This window comes from Clinocottus analis, unplaced genomic scaffold (assembly GCF_023055335.1).
Source record: "Clinocottus analis isolate CAN_PGR_092001 unplaced genomic scaffold, fCliAna1.0.p SCAF_53, whole genome shotgun sequence".
Lineage (NCBI taxonomy): Eukaryota > Metazoa > Chordata > Actinopteri > Perciformes > Cottidae > Clinocottus > Clinocottus analis.
This window is the reverse complement of record NW_027176211.1, coordinates 489,238-511,737: the sequence shown is the minus strand read 5'-3', so window position 1 is coordinate 511,737 and position 22,500 is coordinate 489,238. Positions and strand designations below refer to the sequence as shown.

General features: G+C 53.8%; 1 protein-coding gene across 3 annotated transcripts in view; it reads right to left on the bottom strand.

Annotated features, from left to right (window-relative positions):
* Nucleotides 1-22,500, bottom strand: part of grin1b (glutamate receptor, ionotropic, N-methyl D-aspartate 1b) — a 37,172-nt gene that overhangs the window by 4,341 nt on the left and 10,331 nt on the right. For 2 of the 3 annotated variants that reach the window (XM_068601640.1, XM_068601642.1), the window contains 12 exons: nt 13,196-13,258; nt 10,966-11,063; nt 9,388-9,509; nt 5,150-5,324; nt 4,245-4,395; nt 3,644-3,730; nt 3,355-3,490; nt 3,050-3,177; nt 2,743-2,907; nt 1,954-2,072; nt 1,741-1,853; nt 1,493-1,641 (listed from right to left, as the gene is read on the bottom strand). In XM_068601640.1, coding sequence (XP_068457741.1) covers nt 1,493-1,641; nt 1,741-1,853; nt 1,954-2,072; nt 2,743-2,907; nt 3,050-3,177; nt 3,355-3,490; nt 3,644-3,730; nt 4,245-4,395; nt 5,150-5,324; nt 9,388-9,509; nt 10,966-11,063; nt 13,196-13,258 — 1,506 coding nt within the window. The remainder of the gene's footprint in view (nt 1-1,492; nt 1,642-1,740; nt 1,854-1,953; nt 2,073-2,742; nt 2,908-3,049; nt 3,178-3,354; nt 3,491-3,643; nt 3,731-4,244; nt 4,396-5,149; nt 5,325-9,387; nt 9,510-10,965; nt 11,064-13,195; nt 13,259-22,500) is intronic. The other variant, XM_068601641.1, reaches the window with a different exon arrangement.

Here is a 22,500-nt window from a genome sequence, read left to right as displayed (position 1 = left end):
GACCAGCAGGTAGAGACCAGCAGGTAGAGACCAGCAGGTAGACACCAGCAGGTAGAGACCAGCAGGTAGACACCAGCAGGTAGACACCAGCAGGTAGACACCAGCAGGTAGAGACCAGCAGGTAGACACCAGCAGGTAGAGACCAGCAGGTAGAGACCAGCAGGTAGACACCAGCAGGTAGAGACCAGCAGGTAGAGACCAGCAGGTAGACACCAGCAGGTAGAGACCAGCAGGTAGACACCAGCAGGTAGACACCAGCAGGTAGACACCAGCAGGTAGACACCAGCAGGTGGAGACCAGCAGGTAGACACCAGCAGGTAGAGACCAGCAGGTAGAGACCAGCAGGTAGACACCAGCAGGTGGACACCAGCAGGTAGAGACCAGCAGGTAGAGACCAGCAGGTGGAGACCAGCAGGTAGAGACCAGCAGGTAGAGACCAGCAGGTAGAGACCAGCAGGTAGAGACCAGCAGGTCACCTGGTCACACGTCAGGCTTCCTATTGGTGCAGCAGCAGCTCATGATACACCTGATCCTGAATCTATAGACGCTGCTTCTGCGCTAACGGGAGAAGAAACAGATGGAGGTCTGATCTCACAACACGACGGGGCGTAGTATTGATCAGTGAGGCGTAGTATTGATCAGTGAGGCGTAGTATTGATCAGTGAGGCGTAGTATTGATCAGTGAGGCGTAGTATTGATCAGTGAGGCGTAGTATTGATCAGTGAGGCGTAGTATTGATCAGTGAGGCGTAGTATTGATCAGTGAGGCGTAGTATTGATCGGTGGGTCATAGTATTGATCAGTGAGGCGTAGTATTGATCAGTGAGGCGTAGTATTGATCAGTGAGGCGTAGTATTGATCAGTGAGGCGTAGTATTGATCGGTGGGTCATAGTATTGATCAGTGAGGCGTAGTATTGATCAGTGAGGCGTAGTATTGATCGGTGGGTCATAGTATTGATCAGTGAGGCGTAGTATTGATCAGTGAGGCGTAGTATTGATCAGTGAGTCGTAGCATTGATCGGTGAGTCGTAGCATTGATCGGTGGGTCGTAGCATTGATCGGTGAGTCGTAGCATTGATCGGTGGGTCGTAGCATTGATCGGTGGGTCGTAGCATTGATCGGTGGGTCGTAGCATTGATTGGTGGGTCGTAGTATTGATCGGTGGGTCGTAGTATTGATCGGTGGGTCGTAGCATTGATCGGTGGGTCGTAGCATTGATCGGTGGGTCGTAGCATTGATCGGTGGGTCGTAGTATTGATCGGTGGGTCGTAGCATTGATCGGTGGGTCGTAGCATTGATCGGTGGGTCGTAGCATTGATCGGTGGGTCGTAGCATTGATCGGTGGGTCGTAGCATTGATCGGTGGGTCGTAGTATTGATCGGTGGGTCGTAGTATTGATCGGTGGGTCGTAGCATTGATCGGTGGGTCGTAGTATTGATCGGTGGGTCGTAGCATTGATCGGTGGGTCGTAGTATTGATCGGTGGGTCGTACCCTGGGGTCGTTGATGCCAGTGATGCGCTCCTCAGGCCGGTCCAACACTAGGAAGGCTGCCAGGTTGGCAGTATAGGACGCTACGATGATCATAGCGAAACCTGCCCACACCATACCCAGAATCCTCGCTGAGAAACTCCTGGGAGCTCCTGTCAGACAGACAGACAGGCAGACAGACAGACAGACAGGTGTTAGTCGTGGAGCAGGAAGGCCTGCAGGACAGGAAGTGCCAGGTGAAAAGCACCGACCTTCTCCTATCCCAGAGTTCAACAGCACTCCCCATGAGAACCACATGGCAGAGGACAGGGTGAGGGCGTCTTCTTCTTCTTCTTCACTGTTTACTTTAAACCTTCCAAACGGGCTGAAGAGACACACGGCAGGTACGTTTATAAATAATCACAGGTAAACAGAACTACACGTGATATACATCCTCTCTTGACTTCCTGTCAGCAGGTGTGTACCTGAACCGGTCTAATAGGTAAAGCATCACTGCCACCACGTGGACCGACAGACCGACTAACAGCCACAGCGTGCTCTGGAACGGCTGCATGAACGAGTCCAGAGTGCTGCGAGGGATTTCCTGAAGGACACAGAGACACACCATTAAAACCAGTCGGTCCCAGTCTGAGGAGCTTCCTGCTGGTTCCCTCTCCTCCATCATCAACAAGCTGTTGCTGAGTATCTGAAGCCTGAACTCCTTGTTGTTGCCTTCACCAGCTCTTCTCCTCCAGGGACGACGTTTACATGTTCAAACTCTATAATCTGAAGTGAGGACTGGACTTCTACTTGTTTCTGTATCTGATCAGAGACCTGCAGCTGCTTCATGAGACCTGCAGCTGCTTCATGAGACCTGCAGCTGCTTCATGAGACCTGCAGCTGCTTCATGAGACCTGCAGCTGCTTCATGAGACCTGCAGCTGCTTCATGAGACCTGCAGCTGCTTCATGAGACCTGCAGCTGCTTCATGAGACCTGCAGCTGCTTCATGAGACCTGCAGCTGCTTCATGAGACCTGCAGCTGCTTCATGAGACCTGCAGCTGCTTCATGAGACCTGCAGCTGCTTCATGAGACCTGCAGCTGCTTCATGAGACCTGCAGCTGCTTCATGAGACGTGTTCACACGTTCCACCATCAATGGAATGAAAGAACAAGTCGCTCTGGATTGTCGGAGCTGCGTCCTGTCGCTTTAAGAAGGCGTGTTTACGCTCTGACCGCTCTGACCAATGAGGGCTGGGCGCGGGGGTCAGCTGACCTTCTTCACCAGGATGGTGAGGCCCTGGTACTTGAACGGTTTGGAGAACTCGATGTACTGGGCGCGCTCGTTGTTGATGGTGAGAGGAGCCACGATCATGTCGGCCAGTCCTCCCAGCAGCTCTCCCATCATGCCGTTCCACTCCTTCTTGTTACTGTTGTTCACCTGCGGGAGACGGGGATGACATCATCATGTGACATCATCATGTGACCCCCATACCGTGACATCATCATGTGACATCATGTCTCTGAGCGGAGCACCGGTCTCCATGGCGACAAGCCTCAGTGACGCACACACACACACTTACGCGCTCCTGCGTGCCAAACTTCCCATCAGCCACCAGGTGAACCTCGTAGGTGAAGTTCATGCTCATCGCCAGCTTGATGAGCAGGTCGATGCAGAAACCATAGCAACACTGAGGGACGATGGGCTGACCTGGAGACACACACACACACACACACACACACACACACACACAGGGTCAGTGGTGTGCACGTTTCAGTGAGAGTTTTCAGATTTTTCCTGACAGTCAAATACAGAATCATTTATACACCATTATATTGTGTGTGTGTGTGTGTGTGTGTGTGTGTGTGTGTGTGTGTGTGTGTGTACCTGGTGTGGTCCCGTTGGGTCCGGTACAGATCACCTTCTTGATCAGAACCCCGTTCACCGTGAACTCTTCTCTACACGTGCCGTCAGCTTTTGTCGGCTTCACGTAAACAAACGGCTCCTGATGGATCGTCACGATCTGAAGACAGGAAGTATAACACTCATACTGAGGTAGAAGTAACACCTGGAGTAGTATTTGTACAAGTAGTTTTATGAGAATCAGTAACAGTAGTACTCCTAGTATAATCAAGAGTAATACTGGTAGTATCAGTAACAGTAGTACAAATAGTACCTTCAGTTTAGTTGACATCTGGTATCCAACTGGTTTTTCTGTCTCCCCTCCAGGCCAGATGATCTTCCTCTGAGGGTTCATCACAACCTGGACACACACACACACACACACACACACACACACAGGTTGTCATGTTGTTACAGGTCTCACTGCGACAAGCTGACTCAACGACATCATCAATACTTCATCTGACCATCAATAGTTAAAGAGGCTAACAAACATTCTGAGGTAAACAAACCTGTTTGTGTGTTTGTGTGTGTGTGTTTGTGTAGGCAATACCCAGTGTTCCTGTGTTAGTCCAGGTGTGTGACCAGGTGTGTGACCAGGTGTGTGACCAGGTGTGTGACCTGCTGTGTGACCAGGTGTGTGACCAGGTGTGTGACCAGGTGTGTGACCAGGTGTGTGACCAGGTGTGTGACCTGCTGTGTGACCAGGTGTGTGACCAGGTGTGTGACCAGGTGTGTGACCAGGTGTGTGACCTGCTGTGTGACCAGGTGTGTGACCAGGTGTGTGACCAGGTGTGTGACCAGGTGTGTGACCAGGTGTGTGACCTGCTGTGTGACCAGGTGTGTGACCAGGTGTGTGACCAGGTGTACTGTACCTGAGATCCGTTGAAGACTCCGACCTGGACGAGGCGACCCGGCTTCTGCTGGTAGTTCAGGATGCTGTAGGTGGCGAAGCGGCGGTCGCCGTCGTCGTTGAACTCAATGCGGCCCGTCAGGCCGTCCGGGTACTTGGATGACATCAGCACTCTGGGGAGCCAATCAGAGAGCAGGAGAGTCGGGGCTTGGCCGCGGGACACGGCCACATAAACAACAGTGATGTGACTGGACTGATGGGGATGTGGGTCACAGAGAGCCGAGCCGGAGCGACAGGCCGCTCTGCCCACCGGGTGGGGAGCTGACCTCGGATCAGAGCGTCCTGATCGCAGCGGACAGACAGCGAGTCCGAGCGGCCAGAGCCGGAGGCCCGATGGCCGGAAGCACCAACGCTGACCCTCCATCCCAGAGAAGCCATTTCATCCCAGCCGGACTCACTCTAGCACGCCAGAGGAACTAGTTTCAAAGTATATGACCAGAAATATATATATATATATATATATATATATATATATATATATATATATATATATATATATATATATATATATATATATATATATATAGCTTTCTCTTCTTTCTTTCTGTAGATTAGTTCCACACCCAATTAGTTGATCTGACCTCATTGTTCTACTATGTCCACTGCTGCTGTTAGTATTTATATCCTTTTCATCACGCTACTACTCATAACCATGAGTTACCCATTAGCCATCAACACTAGCCAATAACCATTAGTTAACCATTAGCTATCAACCATTAGCTAATAACCATTATCCATTAGTTAACCATTAACTATTAGCTATCATCCATTAACCATTACGCGTTGTGGCAGCTCACAGGACTCTGGTTGGTCCGTGCCAACCCAGCTGACGCGGCGCTGGTGGACCTCTGGCCTCGGCGTACTGACCGTTTGAAGAGCGGCCCGGTCCTCCAGATGTTGGTGTTGCCCACGCAGCCCCGCGGAGGCTCCGTGATGTTCTCCTTCTCAAACAGCTCCTGCAGAGACTGGGCCACCACGGCCACGGCGTCCGCGATGTGAGCCGACTCGTTCTTACCGTTAATCAGCTGGAGGCCCAGCAGGCCTGCACCACGCGCAACACACACACACGCACACGCACACGCGCACACACACACACACACACACACACACACACACACACACACACACACACACACACACGCACACATGCACACATACACAAACACACACACACAGGATAGAAAGGTTACACACACACAAACACACACAGCAGGAGGCGTAATAGGCTGCAGACTGAAAACTGCCCTCAATCATACAGGTAATTAAAAACTCACACACACTTTAATTAATCTTACAGAGGAAACTAAAGGAGGACTTCAGTGTAATTTAAACACACACTCGGGGCTTCAGGCGTCAGGTCAGTGTTCAGTACCACCAAACGGCATGCTGGGAGTTCACTCTGAGAATCACAGCCATTTGTCTCAGGAAAGAAAAGCCTCACTGAGACGTTATGAACCTTGTTTGGTGTTTTCCTTCAGCAGAAACTTGTCACATTGCAACAAAAAATGTCTACATTTGACTGACAGCAGCTAGCTACTCTGTTAGCATTCCCCAAGCAAACTACTGGGAGCAGCTAGCTAACGTTAACTAATGAAAACAAAGAGGACAGATAGCTAACGTTAACTAATGAAAACAAAGAGGACAGATAGCTAACGTTAACTAATGAAAACAAAGAGGACAGATAGCTAACGTTAACTAATGAAAACAAAGAGGACAGATAGCTAACGTTAACTAATGAAAACAAAGAGGACAGATAGCTAACGTTAACTAATGAAAACAGCCTAATCCTGGTCTCCTACATCTTTCTAAACCCAACAACCGTCTGCTAACACCGTTAGCAGACGGTTGTTCCGTTAGCTGAAGCACCAAATGTAGATGTGTTTTCCTCCTAATGTGACAAGTGTCTGACGAAGAAGAACCAACATTCAAATCCATGATGTCACAGTAGTGCTTCATCGGTTTCTTTTCAGGGAATCGTCTCAGAAACAACTTCAGCACAGACACAGGGTGGACACAATAACAGGAACACTTGCACAATATAATGTAACCCAACGCCAAGCACCTCTTTGTCGGGTCACATGGGGCTCGAGGCTGCGGAGCGCTTGTTGTATCGGGTTGTATTATTCGTTAGCTACAGGCGTTCACGTTATTCTGTTCATCAACTGCCTGTAAAAACCCTGGAGAACTTCAGAAAGCTGGATCGTTGAGGTCTACATGTTCTGGTTGAGGTCTACATGTTCTGGTTGAGGTCTACATGTTCTGGTTGAGGTCTACATGTTCTGGTTGAGGTCTACATGTTCTGGTTGAGGTCTACATGTTCTGGTTGAGGTCTACATGCTCTGGTTGAGGTCTACATGCTCTGATTGAGGTCTACATGCTCTGGTTGAGGTCTACATGTTCTTGTTGAGGTCTACATGCTCTGGTTGAGGTCTACATGTTCTGGATGAGGTCTACATGCTCTGGTTGAGGTCTACATGTTCTTGTTGAGGTCTACATGCTCTGGTTGAGGTCTACATGCTCTGGTTGAGGTCTACATGTTCTTGTTGAGGTCTACATGTTCTTGTTGAGGTCTACATGCTCTGGTTGAGGTCTACGTGCTCTGGTTGAGGTCTACATGTTCTTGTTGAGGTCTACATGCTCTGGTTGAGGTCTACGTGCTCTAGTTGAGGTCTACATGTTCTTGTTGAGGTCTACATGCTCTGGTTGAGGTCTACGTGCTCTGGTTGAGGTCTACATGCTCTGGTTGAGGTCTACGTGCTCTGGTTGAGGCAGGAAATCAGTAAGTGGACGTTGAGTGACAAATGAATGTGATTGGTTAAAGGCCTGAAGAAGGAGCTTTGTGATGAAGCCTCAGAGGAAGAGGAGGAGACCAGGTCTTCTCTCTGAGGACTAGTTGCTGGACTCGAGCCGGAGGCTCCGGTCTGAGACGCGTTCCCTGAACAGAAACCTGAGCGTCCTCCGGCAGACAAAGCAGCTGAGATCTATTTTCAGAGGTCAGTCTGCTCCACTCTCAACGGCATGATGGAGGATTTTTTAGACTCATCGGTGGGGACAGACGGGGATGTGTAGAAAAATGACTCATCATTTGTAAGAGTGCAGCAGCTGGTGAGGACGTTGCTCTGAAGCTGGGGGGGAGCCGATTACCCAGCAGCCACTTCTGTTTCCGGCTCACAGGAAGTCTGAAATTTGGGATCCCAGAGGATCTTGACGTAACCAGAAGTGTGTGAACAGCCGAGCTCCCGCGGGTCCAGGTCCCTGCTGGAGGTCTAGCTCAGTGGGGGAAGATCCAGAGTTACCTCTCAGAAGAGACCAGGACCCAGCGGTCACACGGGGCACGCCAGCTGTACTTTGGGTATTTAGGCAGGTTACTGGACCACTGAGAGGTGCTTTGTGTCGGGGCGATGGAGACCAGGAACCGGACCCAGACCTCCTCTCGAGGGGCGTTCACGTCCTTCTGGCCGTATCTCGAAGCTTCACGTTGTCACAACGTCACCTGGGCCACTGGGTAATCAGCTGACTCGATAAACCCCGCCCCCCCCTCATCCTTGGCGGGGCCCCACGTTGCAGTGGGCGGGGCCTCTACAGGCCAAAGGCAAAGGGCAAAGCATCAAGCAGGAAACAGGAAGCAGCGGCGGCATCTTACCAGTGTTTGTTCAGACACTCATCGCGGTAACCGTAGCAACACAAGCTGCTCCCCCCCCCCCCCTCCCCTCCGCTCAACCCCCCCCCCCCCCCCTCCGCCCCCTCCCCTCCCCCTCCCACGTTATAGTCTACTGAGTACGGGCAGACGGGCGGGCGGACGACACACACTATAGAAAATGAAACAAACAAAAAGATGTTAGACACATTTAAAGCCACACAGTTACAATGAGCAGAGAACAGAGCGGTTAGGAACCTTTAAACACGCCGTCGGCTCCGCTCTGAATGTTTAAACGTTCAACCGGCGAGTTAGAAGAAACCAGAGAGAGAGAGAAACACACCGGGACACTGAGGAGCTAACTGACTGTGATGAGGAGGAGCGTCCTTCATCAGAGACCTGCAGCACGAGCAGACAAGAGAGACAGAGCGGCCATGTTTCCATCCAACGCTCAGCGGAGAGGCTCCGCCCCCACCCGTCTCCTACGAAGGGACGTGATTGGCTCCTGACGAGCCGGGGATTCTGATTGGGTCCTGATTGGTTTAAATAGTTTGGCCTGTTGGTCGTAGCTCTATTTTGGGGTTTCATGTATTTTCTACTTCCCCTTAGTCGCCTACGTGTTTGTTTTAAATACACAATCGCCTTTTTTTTTCTTATATTCCACTGTTTTTGTGAACCTAAGACCAATAGTAAACCAATTTCCATCACCAAAACAGTTTGTCCGCATGAGTAAAGTTATGTTTTCCCAAGAGATATGAAGAATGTAGTTTCAAAGTCATATTAACACTTGTGCCTTATGACAATAGTGCCTCATTATGTAGCTGCAATATTTATGTAACACATGGGTATGTATCTCAAAACAACCTCAGTCCCCAGAGGGCGAATGAAGAATACTCGGGAAAAGGTTTTCCTGATGTATTATTGTCATGACAGTACCGATGAACCAGCTGTCACGATCGCTCACGTCTCCACTGCGCTCAGTGAGCAGGCGGTTTACGGCAAACAGCTCCTGACACACTTTACACGCAAAGCTATTGTTGATGCCTCTTCGCTGTGATAACTGAGTTAGTGGAGAGCTGCTCGTCTTTCCACGTCTCTACCTCCTGAAAGCCTCCCGTGCTCTGGCGGCTCTTTGTTCGCCTGCATGAATCAAACCTCCAGATGACCTGAAGTCAGCTCAGCGTGAAGCCGACGGTACAAATATAGAAACGACAGCAACGCAGCTCTTGAACACTTTGGTGCTTTTGTCAAAGCGGGCGTTTGTTCTTCGTCTCGTGAGCGACGGCCATTTTAACAGCTTCGTCACAGATAACTGGGACTCGAATTGGATTTTTGGCAAAAGTGTCAGACTTTGCTGAGAGTGATCTTGACAGTCGGATGGAAGCAGAGCTGAGAGACGGAGACAGAGAAAGTTCTAGAGCAGTGAGGAAGAAGAGAGGTGAGGAAGAAGAGGCAGAGGCTGATGTACCATCTGGAGCTTCACTCAGAGCTCTGCCGGTCATCTCTCTCTCTCCCACGAGCCAGACGTAGCCGGATCCGGTCATGTTGAGCTGCCGGGCCGCTTTGTACACAGCGGCAGCTTCATCCTCACTGCCAACACACACAAGGCAAACAACAAGTCAAACATATACATACGTACCCTACAAGTACCCTGACAGACTCACAAGTACCCTGACAGACTCACTAGTACCCTGACAGACTCACTAGTACCCTGACAGACTCACTAGTACCCTGACAGACTCACTAGTACCCTGACAGACTCACTAGTACCCTGACAGACTCACTAGTACCCTGACAGACTCACTAGTACCCTGACAGACTCACAAGTACCCTGACAGACTCACTAGTACCCTGACAGACTCACAAGTACCCTGACAGACTCACTAGTACCCTGACAGACTCACTAGTACCCTGACAGACTCACTAGTACCCTGACAGACTCACTAGTACCCTGACAGACTCACAAGTACCCTGACAGACTCACTAGTACCCTGACAGACTCACAAGTACCCTGACAGACTCACTAGTACCCTGACAGACTCACTAGTACCCTGACAGACTCACTAGTACCCTGACAGACTCACTAGTACCCTGACAGACTCACAAGTACCCTGACAGACTCACTAGTACCCTGACAGACTCACAAGTACCCTGACAGACTCACTAGTACCCTGACAGACTCACTAGTACCCTGACAGACTCACTAGTACCCTGACAGACTCACTAGTACCCTGACAGACTCACAAGTACCCTGACACTCACTAGTACCCTGACAGACTCACTAGTACCCTGACAAGCTCACTAGTACCCTGACAAACGTGTTAGTACCCTGACAAGCTCACTAGTACCCTGACAAACGTGTTAGTACCCTGACAGACTCACTAGTACCCTGACAAACGTGTTAGTACCCTGAGAAACTCAGAAGTACCCTGACAGACTCACTAGTACCCTGACAGACTCACTAGTACCCTGACAGACTCACAAGTACCCTGACAGACTCACTAGTACCCTGACAGACTCACTAGTACCCTGACAGACTCACTAGTACCCTGACAGACTCACAAGTACCCTGACAGACTCACTAGTACCCTGACAGACTCACTAGTACCCTGACAAGCTCACTAGTACCCTGACAAACGTGTTAGTACCCTGAGAAACTCAGAAGTACCCTGACAGACTCAGAAGTACCGTAACTTCATCAATGTTCTTGAAAACACAGGATAACATTTTAAAAAGCTTCAGACCTGAACTAATGAAAAGTCGTTGTTACTTGCATCCTCCACCTTCAGGGTTGTGGTCGTGCATTGAAGCAACACATTCCTCTCCTGTTGCAGGCCTGTGCCAGGATGCCTACAAGACCCAAGATGCACTTCTCTGTCGTATCCTCTCCACTAACCATCCCCCCTGCTCCACTTTATCACGTCACATTTAGCGCTGATATTGATCCAGGAGATCACTCACCCTGTTAATTATTGCAACTACACAGCAACACCCGCACCCCATAATATGGTAGCAACCACCCAAAGCCCTCGACGGTTGTACGAACCTGGCAGAGAGGATGATGACTCGGGCCTCCAGGTCTTTGGCCTCCAGCAGCAGAGCCGTCAGGTTGGTGTCCGGGCTGAACAGCAGCACCTTCTCCGCCTGGAGGGCCAGCGCAGGGCGACAGGAGGCAGCGCAGGGCGACAGGAGGCAGCGCAGGGCGACAGGAGGCAGCGCAGGGCGACAGGAGGCAGCGCAGGGCGACAGGAGGCAGCGCAGGGCGACAGGAGGCAGCGCAGGGCGACAGGCGGGAGGACATTGAGAAACACGACAGAACAAAACACCACAGGACACATCATAGGACACACATTATTAGCTGTGAACCGCCCTCCCCACACCCGGCCTCCATGTGAGTTGTCTACTTGTAGAGAACTTGTTAGTTCGTTCTTGTGAGTTTGTCAGGGTACTTTTGAGTGTGTCTACTTGTAGGGTACTTGTGAGTCCGTTCTGGTACTGGTGAGTTTGTCAGCGTACTTGTGAATTTCTCCCATGACCTAAGACCTTTATGACCCATGACCCCATGACCCTTATGACTCATGACCTTATGACCCATGACCCCATGACCTTATGACACATGACCCTTATGACCCATAACCCTATGACACATGACCCATGACCTTATGACCCATGACCTTATGATCCATAACCCATGACCTTATGACCCATGACCTTGTGACCCATGACCTTATGACCCATGACCTTATGATCCATGACCTACTGACACATGACCCTTATGATCTATGACCTTATGGCCCATGACCTTATGATCCATGACCTACTGACACATGACCCTTATGATCTATGACCTTATGACCCATGACCCCATGACCTTATGGCACATGACCCATGACCTTATGACCCATGACCTTATGACCCATGACCTTATGACCCATGACCTTATGACCCATGACCTTATGACCCATGACCTTATGATCCATAACCCATGACCTTATGACCCATGACCTTGTGACCCATGACCTTATGACCCATGACCTTATGATCCATGACCTACTGACACATGACCCTTATGATCCATGACCTTATGACCCATGACCGTATGACCCATGACCCCATGACCTTATGACACATGACACATGACCTTATGACCCATGACCTTATGATCCATAACCCATGACCTTGTGACCCATGACCTTATGACCCATGACCTTATGATCCATAACCCATGACCTTATGACACATGACCCTTATGACCCATGACCTTATGACCCATGACCCTTATGACCCATGACCTTATGACCCATGACCTTATGATCCATAACCCATGACCCTATGACCCATGACCTTGTGACCCATGACCTTATGACCCATGACCTTATGATCCATGACCTACTGACACATGACCCTTATGATCCATGACCTTATGACCCATGACCGTATGACCCATGACCCCATGACCTTATGACACATGACACATGACCTTATGACCCATGACCTTATGATCCATAACCCATGACCTTGTGACCCATGACCTTATGACCCATGACCTTATGATCCATAACCCATGACCTTATGACACATGACCCTTATGACCCATGACCTTATGACCCATGACCCTTATGACCCATGACCTTATGACCCATGACCTTATGATCCATAACCCATGACCTTGTGACCCCAGCCTCATCCATGCTCCCTGCTGCTGCACTGAAATAAAACTCAAAGTCGAAGCTTGAATACGAAGGTGGAGGAGGGTCAAAAACAGGTTGTGCTTGGGACAGTGGCACATGCAAACTGAGGCGCTTTCAACCAACCAACCAATCAGGGGCGTGCATGTTAGAGAGCGCTGATGCGACCGCAAATAATACAAAAAGAGTGGAGTGGAGAGGAAGAGGGGGAGGAGAAGAGAGGCGGATACCGGAGCAGGAAGGAGAATGAGAAAGGAAAGGAGGTTGAATGTTGCAGAGGAGCACGAGGATCCTGGTGGGCGCCGTTCCTCAGATCTGCATCCAGAACCAAGCCTCAGCCCGGCCGCATGCAACGCGTCACATGGAAAAAGGAAGAGGAAGGGCGTCTCTCCTGCGAGGGGGAACCCCTCCCCGGGTTGCAGGGGTCATGGCAAACAGAAAGAACGTAAAGAGATGGTGGAGAACAGACCAGCCACCCGGATAAGGGTCTATCTCTGGACCGGATTCTGAAGGGCGGACCGGCGCCGCGACTACCGAGCGAGCTCATTGGTTGGGCGGCGTGCATCAGTTGACCATGCAAGTTTATACCTTGGGCGTTCTCCTGAAGTCAAAGTTGTGTTGGTCGAGGGTTTCATAGTTCCTGTTTTTAGTCTGATGGTAACGTCACAGAGAAGATTACAGACACAGAAAAGATTACAGACAGTCAGAAGAAACCACGTCAGCATCCAGCACAAGACCTGCAAGACCACGGAGACGCAGACACACCGGACTGTCCACCTGTCTGTCTGTCTGTCCACCTGTCTGTCTGTCTGTCTGTCTGTCCACCTGTCTGTCTGTCTGTCCACCTGTCTGTCTGTCTGTCCACCTGTCTGTCGGTCTGGTTTTGATAATTTTCCAAGATTATTGATCTGAAACTTTGAGTTATGGTACTTGTGTTATTAATATTAAACAATAAGAGTTTTTTTAACAAGAGATGAAATTAAATTAATTTCTAGTTATTTTCAGTCGTAGAGATATAAATACAAGTGAGGGTATTTTTAGAACTGACGGAGAACAAAGGACAAAGAACAAAGAGTCCTCAATGTGAAACAGAACCACAAGAGGAACCGGCTCACTGAAATCAGCAGAATGAGTAAACTACTCGGCCAACGAACCCAACGAAGAAGAAGCACTGGACCTGGAGGGAGTCCAGACTGCCAGGAGCTGGACTCCCTCACACACCATCCACTGCAAAGGACACAAGATTATCTTCTTCTTCTTCTTCTCTGGTTGGTTGTTCCTCCATGAGGCGAGCGCATTGATGTTGAGCCACAGCGGCAGAGAAGCTCCCATTAGTCCTCCATTCAATCCGCTCCAAATGTTAATCTCATTAAATATAGATCCACACACACACACACACACACACACACACACACACACACACACACACACACACACACACACACACAGAGAGACAGAGAGACCGAGACAGAGACAGAGAGACAAAGAGACAGGCAGCAGCACGACAGGTCACATCGTAGGACATTGAGAACGGCATTCATCAGGGTACTTGTAGTGTACTGCTGAGTTCATCAGGGTACTTGTAGGGTACTGCTGAGTTCAAGGTACTTTTAGGGTACTGCTGAGTTCAGCAGGGTACTTTTAGGGTACTGCTGAGTTCAGCAGGGTACTTGAAGGGTACTGCTGAGTTCAGCAGGGTACTTGAAGGGTACTGCTGAGTTCATCAGGGTACTTGAAGGGTACTGGTTAAACAGGTCTTCCACGCTCCTCCCCGATGCCAAGTTGTTGAACTTTCATTATATGGGTGGACAAAGTTCTGTTGCTTCTGGTCCCTTCGAGGCCACCTCTGGGATCTGGTCAATCTGGTTGGCCCATCTTTTTGCCCAACGTGGACGGTCTCCCTGCGACCGTCTCCTTGCGACCGTCTACTTGCGACCGTCTCCTTGCGACCGTCTCCCTGCGACCGTCTACTTGCGACCGTCTCCCTGCGACCGTCTCCTTGCGACCGTCTACTTGCGACCGTCTCCTTGCGACCGTCTCCCTGCGACCGTCTCCCTGCGACCGTCTACTTGCGACCGTCTACTTGCCACCATCTACTTGCGACCGTCTCCCTGCGACCGTCAACTTGCGACCATCTACTTGCGACCGTCTCCCTGCGACCGTCTCCCTGCGACCGTCAACTTGCGACTGTCTACTTGCGACCGTATCCTTGCGACCGTCTCCCTGGGACCGTCTCCCTGGGACCGTCTCCCTGGGACCGTCTCCCTGGGACCGTCTCCCTGGGACCGTCTCCCTGCGACCGTCTACTTGCCACCATCTACTTGCGACCGTCTCCCTGCGACCGTCAACTTGCGAGCATCTACTTGCGACCGTCTCCCTGCGACCGTCAACTTGCGACTGTCTACTTGCGACCGTATCCTTGCGACCGTCTCCCTGCGACCGTCTCCCTGGGACCGTCTCCCTGGGACCGTCTCCCTGCGACCGTCTACTTGCGACCGTCTCCCTGCGACCGTCTCCCTGCGACCGTCTACTTGCGACCGTCTCCTTGCGACCGTCTACTTGCGACCGTCTACTTGCGACCGTCTCCTTGCGACCGTCTCCCTGCGACCGTCAACTTGCGAGCATCTACTTGCCACCATCTACTTGCGACCGTCTCCCTGCGACCGTCTCCCTGCGACCGTCTACTTGCGACCGTCTACTTGCCACCATCTACTTGCGACCGTCTCCCTGCGACCGTCAACTTGCGAGCATCTACTTGCGACCGTCTCCCTGCGACCGTCAACTTGCGACTGTCTACTTGCGACCGTATCCTTGCGACCGTCTCCCTGCGACCGTCTCCCTGGGACCGTCTCCCTGGGACCGTCTCCCTGGGACCGTCTCCCTGCGACCGTCTACTTGCGACCGTCTCCCTGCGACCGTCTCCCTGCGACCGTCTACTTGCGACCGTCTCCCTGCGACCGTCTACTTGCGACCGTCTCCTTGCGACCGTCTACTTGCGACCGTCTACTTGCGACCGTCTACTTGCGACCGTCTCCCTGCGACCGTCTACTTGCGACCGTCTCCCTGCGACCGTCTACTTGCGACCGTCTCCCTGCGACCGTCTCCTTGCGACCGTCTACTTGCGACCGTCTCCTTGCGACCCTCTACTTGCGACCGTCTCCCTGCGACCGTCTCCTTGCGACCGTCTACTTGCGACCGTCTACTTGCGACCGTCTCCCTGCGACCGTCTACTTGCGACCGTCTCCTTGCGACCGTCTACTTGCGACCGTCTCCCTGCGACCGTCTACTTGCGACCGTCTCCTTGCGACCGTCTACTTGCGACCGTCTCCCTGCGACCGTCTACTTGCGACCGTCTCCCTGCGACCGTCTCCCTGCGACCGTCTACTTGCGACCGTCTACTTGCGACCGTCTACTTGCCACCATCTACTTGCGACCGTCTCCCTGCGACCGTCAACTTGCGACCATCTACTTGCGACCGTCTCCCTGCGACCGTATCCTTGCGACCGTCTCCCTGGGACCGTCTCCCTGCGACCGTCTACTAGCCACCATCTACTTGCGACCGTCTCCCTGCGACCGTCAACTTGCGACCATCTACTTGCGACCGTCTCCCTGCGACCGTCTCCCTGCGACCGTCAACTTGCGACTGTCTACTTGCGACCGTATCCTTGCGACCGTCTCCCTGGGACCGTCTCCCTGGGACCGTCTCCCTGCGACCGTCTACTTGCGACCGTCTCCCTGCGACCGTCTCCCTGCGACCGTCTACTTGCGACCGTCTCCCTGGGACCGTCTCCCTGCGACCGTCTCCCTGCGACCGTCTACTTGCGACCGTCTCCTTGCGACCGTCTCCTTGCGACCGTCTACTTGCGACCGTCTCCCTGCGACCGTCTACTTGCGACCGTCTCCCTGCGACCGTCTACTTGCGACCGTCTCCCTGCGACCGTCAACTTGCGACTGTCTACTTGCGACCGTATCCTTGCGACCGTCTCCCTGGGACCGTCTCCCTGGCACCGTCTCCCTGGGACCGTCTCCCTGGGACCGTCTCCCTGCGACCGTCTACTTGCGACCGTCTACTTGCCACCATCTACTTGCGACCGTCTCCCTGCGACCGTCAACTTGCGAGCATCTACTTGCGACCGTCTCCCTGCGACCGTCTCCCTGCGACCGTCAACTTGCGACTGTCTACTTGCGACCGTATCCTTGCGACCGTCTCCCTGCGACCGTCTCCCTGCGACCGTCTCCCTGCGACCGTCTACTTGCGACCGTCTCCCTGGGACCGTCTACTTGCGACCGTCTCCCTGCGACCGTCTCCCTGCGACCGTCTACTTGCGACCGTCTCCTTGCGACCGTCTCCTTGCGACCGTCTACTTGCGACCGTCTCCTTGCGACCGTCTACTTGCGACCGTCTACTTGCGACCGTCTCCCTGCGACCGTCTACTTGCGACCGTCTACTTGCGACCGTCTCCCTGCGACCGTCTACTTGCGACCGTCTCCCTGCGACCGTCTACTTGCGACCGTCTCCCTGCGACCGTCTCCTTGCGACCGTCTACTTGCGACCGTCTCCTTGCGACCGTCTACTTGCGACCGTCTACTTGCGACCGTCTCCCTGCGACCGTCTACTTGCGACCGTCTCCCTGCGACCGTCTACTTGCGACCGTCTACTTGCGACCGTCTCCTTGCGACCGTCTCCCTGCGACCGTCAACTTGCGAGCATCTACTTGCCACCATCTACTTGCGACCGTCTCCCTGCGACCGTCTCCCTGCGACCGTCTACTTGCGACCGTCTACTTGCCACCATCTACTTGCGACCGTCTCCCTGCGACCGTCAACTTGCGAGCATCTACTTGCGACCGTCTCCCTGCGACCGTCAACTTGCGACTGTCTACTTGCGACCGTATCCTTGCGACCGTCTCCCTGCGACCGTCTCCCTGGGACCGTCTCCCTGGGACCGTCTCCCTGGGACCGTCTCCCTGGGACCGTCTCCCTGCGACCGTCTACTTGCGACCGTCTCCCTGCGACCGTCTCCCTGCGACCGTCTACTTGCGACCGTCTCCCTGCGACCGTCTACTTGCGACCGTCTCCTTGCGACCGTCTACTTGCGACCGTCTACTTGCGACCGTCTCCCTGCGACCGTCTACTTGCGACCGTCTCCCTGCGACCGTCTACTTGCGACCGTCTCCCTGCGACCGTCTCCTTGCGACCGTCTACTTGCGACCGTCTCCTTGCGACCGTCTACTTGCGACCGTCTCCCTGCGACCGTCTCCTTGCGACCGTCTACTTGCGACCGTCTACTTGCGACCGTCTCCCTGCGACCGTCTACTTGCGACCGTCTCCTTGCGACCGTCTACTTGCGACCGTCTCCCTGCGACCGTCTACTTGCGACCGTCTCCTTGCGACCGTCTACTTGCGACCGTCTCCCTGCGACCGTCTACTTGCGACCGTCTCCCTGCGACCGTCTCCCTGCGACCGTCTACTTGCGACCGTCTACTTGCGACCGTCTACTTGCCACCATCTACTTGCGACCGTCTCCCTGCGACCGTCAACTTGCGACCATCTACTTGCGACCGTCTCCCTGCGACCGTATCCTTGCGACCGTCTCCCTGGGACCGTCTCCCTGCGACCGTCTACTAGCCACCATCTACTTGCGACCGTCTCCCTGCGACCGTCAACTTGCGACCATCTACTTGCGACCGTCTCCCTGCGACCGTCTACTTGCGACCGTCTACTTGCGACCGTCTACTTGCCACCATCTACTTGCGACCGTCTCCCTGCGACCGTCAACTTGCGACCATCTACTTGCGACCGTCTCCCTGCGACCGTATCCTTGCGACCGTCTCCCTGGGACCGTCTCCCTGCGACCGTCTACTAGCCACCATCTACTTGCGACCGTCTCCCTGCGACCGTCTCCCTGCGACCGTCAACTTGCGACCATCTACTTGCGACCGTCTCCCTGCGACCGTCAACTTGCGACTGTCTACTTGCGACCGTATCCTTGCGACCGTCTCCCTGGGACCGTCTCCCTGGGACCGTCTCCCTGCGACCGTCTACTTGCGACCGTCTCCCTGCGACCGTCTACTTGCGACCGTCTCCCTGGGACCGTCTCCCTGCGACCGTCTCCCTGCGACCGTCTACTTGCGACCGTCTCCTTGCGACCGTCTCCTTGCGACCGTCTACTTGCGACCGTCTCCCTGCGACCGTCTACTTGCGACCGTCTCCCTGCGACCGTCTACTTGCGACCGTCTCCCTGCGACCGTCAACTTGAGACTGTCTACTTGCGACCGTATCCTTGCGACCGTCTCCCTGGGACCGTCTCCCTGGGACCGTCTCCCTGGGACCGTCTCCCTGCGACCGTCTACTTGCGACCGTCTACTTGCCACCATCTACTTGCGACCGTCTCCCTGCGACCGTCAACTTGCGAGCATCTACTTGCGACCGTCTCCCTGCGACCGTCTCCCTGCGACCGTCAACTTGCGACTGTCTACTTGCGACCGTATCCTTGCGACCGTCTCCCTGCGACCGTCTCCCTGCGACCGTCTCCCTGCGACCGTCTACTTGCGACCGTCTCCCTGCGACCGTCTCCCTGCGACCGTCTACTTGCGACCGTCTCCTTGCGACCGTCTCCTTGCGACCGTCTACTTGCGACCGTCTCCTTGCGACCGTCTACTTGCGACCGTCTCCCTGCGACCGTCTACTTGCGACCGTCTACTTGCGACCGTCTCCCTGCGACCGTCTACTTGCGACCGTCTCCCTGCGACCGTCTACTTGCGACCGTCTCCCTGCGACCGTCTCCTTGCGACCGTCTACTTGCGACCGTCTCCTTGCGACCGTCTACTTGCGACCGTCTACTTGCGACCGTCTCCCTGCGACCGTCTACTTGCGACCGTCTCCCTGCGACCGTCTACTTGCGACCGTCTCCCTGCGACCGTCTCCTTGCGACCGTCTACTTGCGACCGTCTTCTTGCGACCGTCTACTTGCGACCGTCTACTTGCGACCGTCTCCCTGCGACCGTCTACTTGCGACCGTCTCCCTGCGACCGTCTACTTGCGACCGTCTCCCTGCGACCGTCTCCTTGCGACCGTCTACTTGCGACCGTCTCCTTGCGACCGTCTACTTGCGACCGTCTCCCTGCGACCGTCTCCTTGCGACCGTCTACTTGCGACCGTCTCCCTGCGACCGTCTACTTGCGACCGTCTCCCTGCGACCGTCTACTTGCGACCGTCTCCCTGCGACCGTCTCCTTGCGACCGTCTACTTGCGACCGTCTCCTTGCGACCGTCTCCTTGCGACCGTCTACTTGCGACCGTCTCCCTGCGACCGTCTCCTTGCGACCGTCTACTTGCGACCGTCTCCCTGCGACCGTCTACTTGCGACCGTCTCCTTGCGACCGTCTACTTGCGACCGTCTACTTGCGACCGTCTACTTGCGACCGTCTACTTGCCACCATCTACTTGCGACCGTCTCCCTGCGACCGTCTACTTGCGACCGTCTCCCTGCGACCGTCTACTTGCGACCGTCTCCCTGCGACCGTCTCCTTGCGACCGTCTACTTGCGACCGTCTCCTTGCGACCGTCTACTTGCGACCGTCTCCCTGCGACCGTCTCCTTGCGACCGTCTACTTGCGACCGTCTCCCTGCGACCGTCTACTTGCGACCGTCTCCCTGCGACCGTCTACTTGCGACCGTCTCCCTGCGACCGTCTCCTTGCGACCGTCTACTTGCGACCGTCTCCTTGCGACCGTCTCCTTGCGACCGTCTACTTGCGACCGTCTCCCTGCGACCGTCTCCTTGCGACCGTCTACTTGCGACCGTCTCCCTGCGACCGTCTACTTGCGACCGTCTCCTTGCGACCGTCTACTTGCGACCGTCTACTTGCGACCGTCTACTTGCCACCATCTACTTGCGACCGTCTCCCTGCGACCGTCAACTTGCGACCATCTACTTGCGACCGTCTCCCTGCGACCGTATCCTTGCGACCGTCTCCCTGGGACCGTCTCCCTGGGACCGTCTCCCTGGGACCGTCTCCCTGGGACCGTCTCCCTGCGACCGTCTACTAGCCACCATCTACTTGCGACCGTCTCCCTGCGACCGTCAACTTGCGACCATCTACTTGCGACCGTCTCCCTGCGACCGTCTCCCTGCGACCGTCAACTTGCGACTGTCTACTTGCGACTGTCTACTTGCGACCGTATCCTTGCGACCGTCTCCCTGGGACCGTCTCCCTGGGACCGTCTCCCTGCGACCGTCTACTTGCGACCGTCTCCTTGCGACCGTCTACTTGCGACCGTCTCCTTGCGACCGTCTCCTTGCGACCGTCTACTTGCGACCGTCTCCCTGCGACCGTCTACTTGCGACCGTCTCCCTGCGACCGTCTACTTGCGACCGTCTACTTGCGACCGTCTCCCTGCGACCGTCTACTTGCGACCGTCTCCTTGCGACCGTCTACTTGCAACCGTCTCCTTGCGACCGTCTCCTTGCGACCGTCTACTTGCGACCGTCTACTTGCGACCGTCTCCCTGCGACCGTCTCCTTGCGACCGTCTACTTGCGACCGTCTCCCTGCGACCGTCTACTTGCGACCGTCTCCTTGCGACCGTCTCCTTGCGACCGTCTACTTGCGACCGTCTCCTTGCGACCGTCTCCTTGCGACCGTCTACTTGCGACCGTCTACTTGCGACCGTCTCCCTGCGACCGTCTACTTGCGACCGTCTCCCTGCGACCGTCTACTTGCGACCGTCTCCCTGCGACCGTCTCCTTGCGACCGTCTCCCTGCGACCGTCTACTTGCGACCGTCTCCTTGCGACCGTCTACTTGCGACCGTCTCCTTGCGACCGTCTACTTGCGACCGTCTCCTTGCAACCGTCTACTTGCGACCGTCTCCCTGCGACCGTCTCCCTGCGACCGTCTCCCTGCGACCGTCTACTTGCGACCGTCTCCCTGCGACCGTCTACTTGCGACCGTCTCCCTGCGACCGTCTCCCTGCGACCGTCTCCCTGCGACCGTCTCCTTGCGACCGTCTACTTGCGACCGTCTCCCTGCGACCGTCTCCTTGCGACCGTCTCCTTGCGACCGTCTTCCTGCGACCGTCTCCTTGCGACCGTCTCCTTGCGACCGTCTCCTTGCGACCGTCTCCTTGCGACCGTCTCCTTGCGACGAACGGCATGGCGGCCTCATTATTTCATTATGGATTAGAAAGATGTTTAATTCAGAAACGCTGCAGCTCAACTTTAATATTCATGTTCCTTGTTCAATATTCATGAGTCTCACTGAGACAGGAAGTCACCGCTTGTACTTTTATAAACTCTCTCATCTGCACTCGTTTGACTTTAAAGATGTCTCCTGTGGGATGTGAACCCACCAACCAAACATGAAAACAATATCACGCTAAAAACATTGTTGCGTACTTCTACACAGTGTGTAGTACATTGTGTTAGAGAGAAATAAACAAAAGAGTAAAAAAAAAAGATAAACTAACTAATTCCGTCGTTAATGTTGTTATTGTTGTTTTTTCTAGTACTTCATGTATATTTTCATGATACTTCTGTACTTTTACTGAAGTACATATTTTGCAACGGATCACTGTTGTATTAATACTATTACTGCAGTACACTTCAGGCGATCAGAGTAGGGAACCTGTCTGTCTGCTGAGACAAGGACAGACAGACAGGTAGACAGACAGGTGGTCAGACGGGGAAGCAGAACGCCTCCTTCAGTGTGGAGGTGAAAAAGTGAAGGATGACATGGACAAAAAGACAGAGAGAGAGAGACAGAGATCTGAAGAAAAAGTGGATTTAATGCGTTACATAAAAAAGACAATGAACTAAAATGCCACCTCGGCAGAACACAAAGTACTTTGATGAAATGTTTGAAGAATTGAAGGAACACTTGGAATCCGCTATTT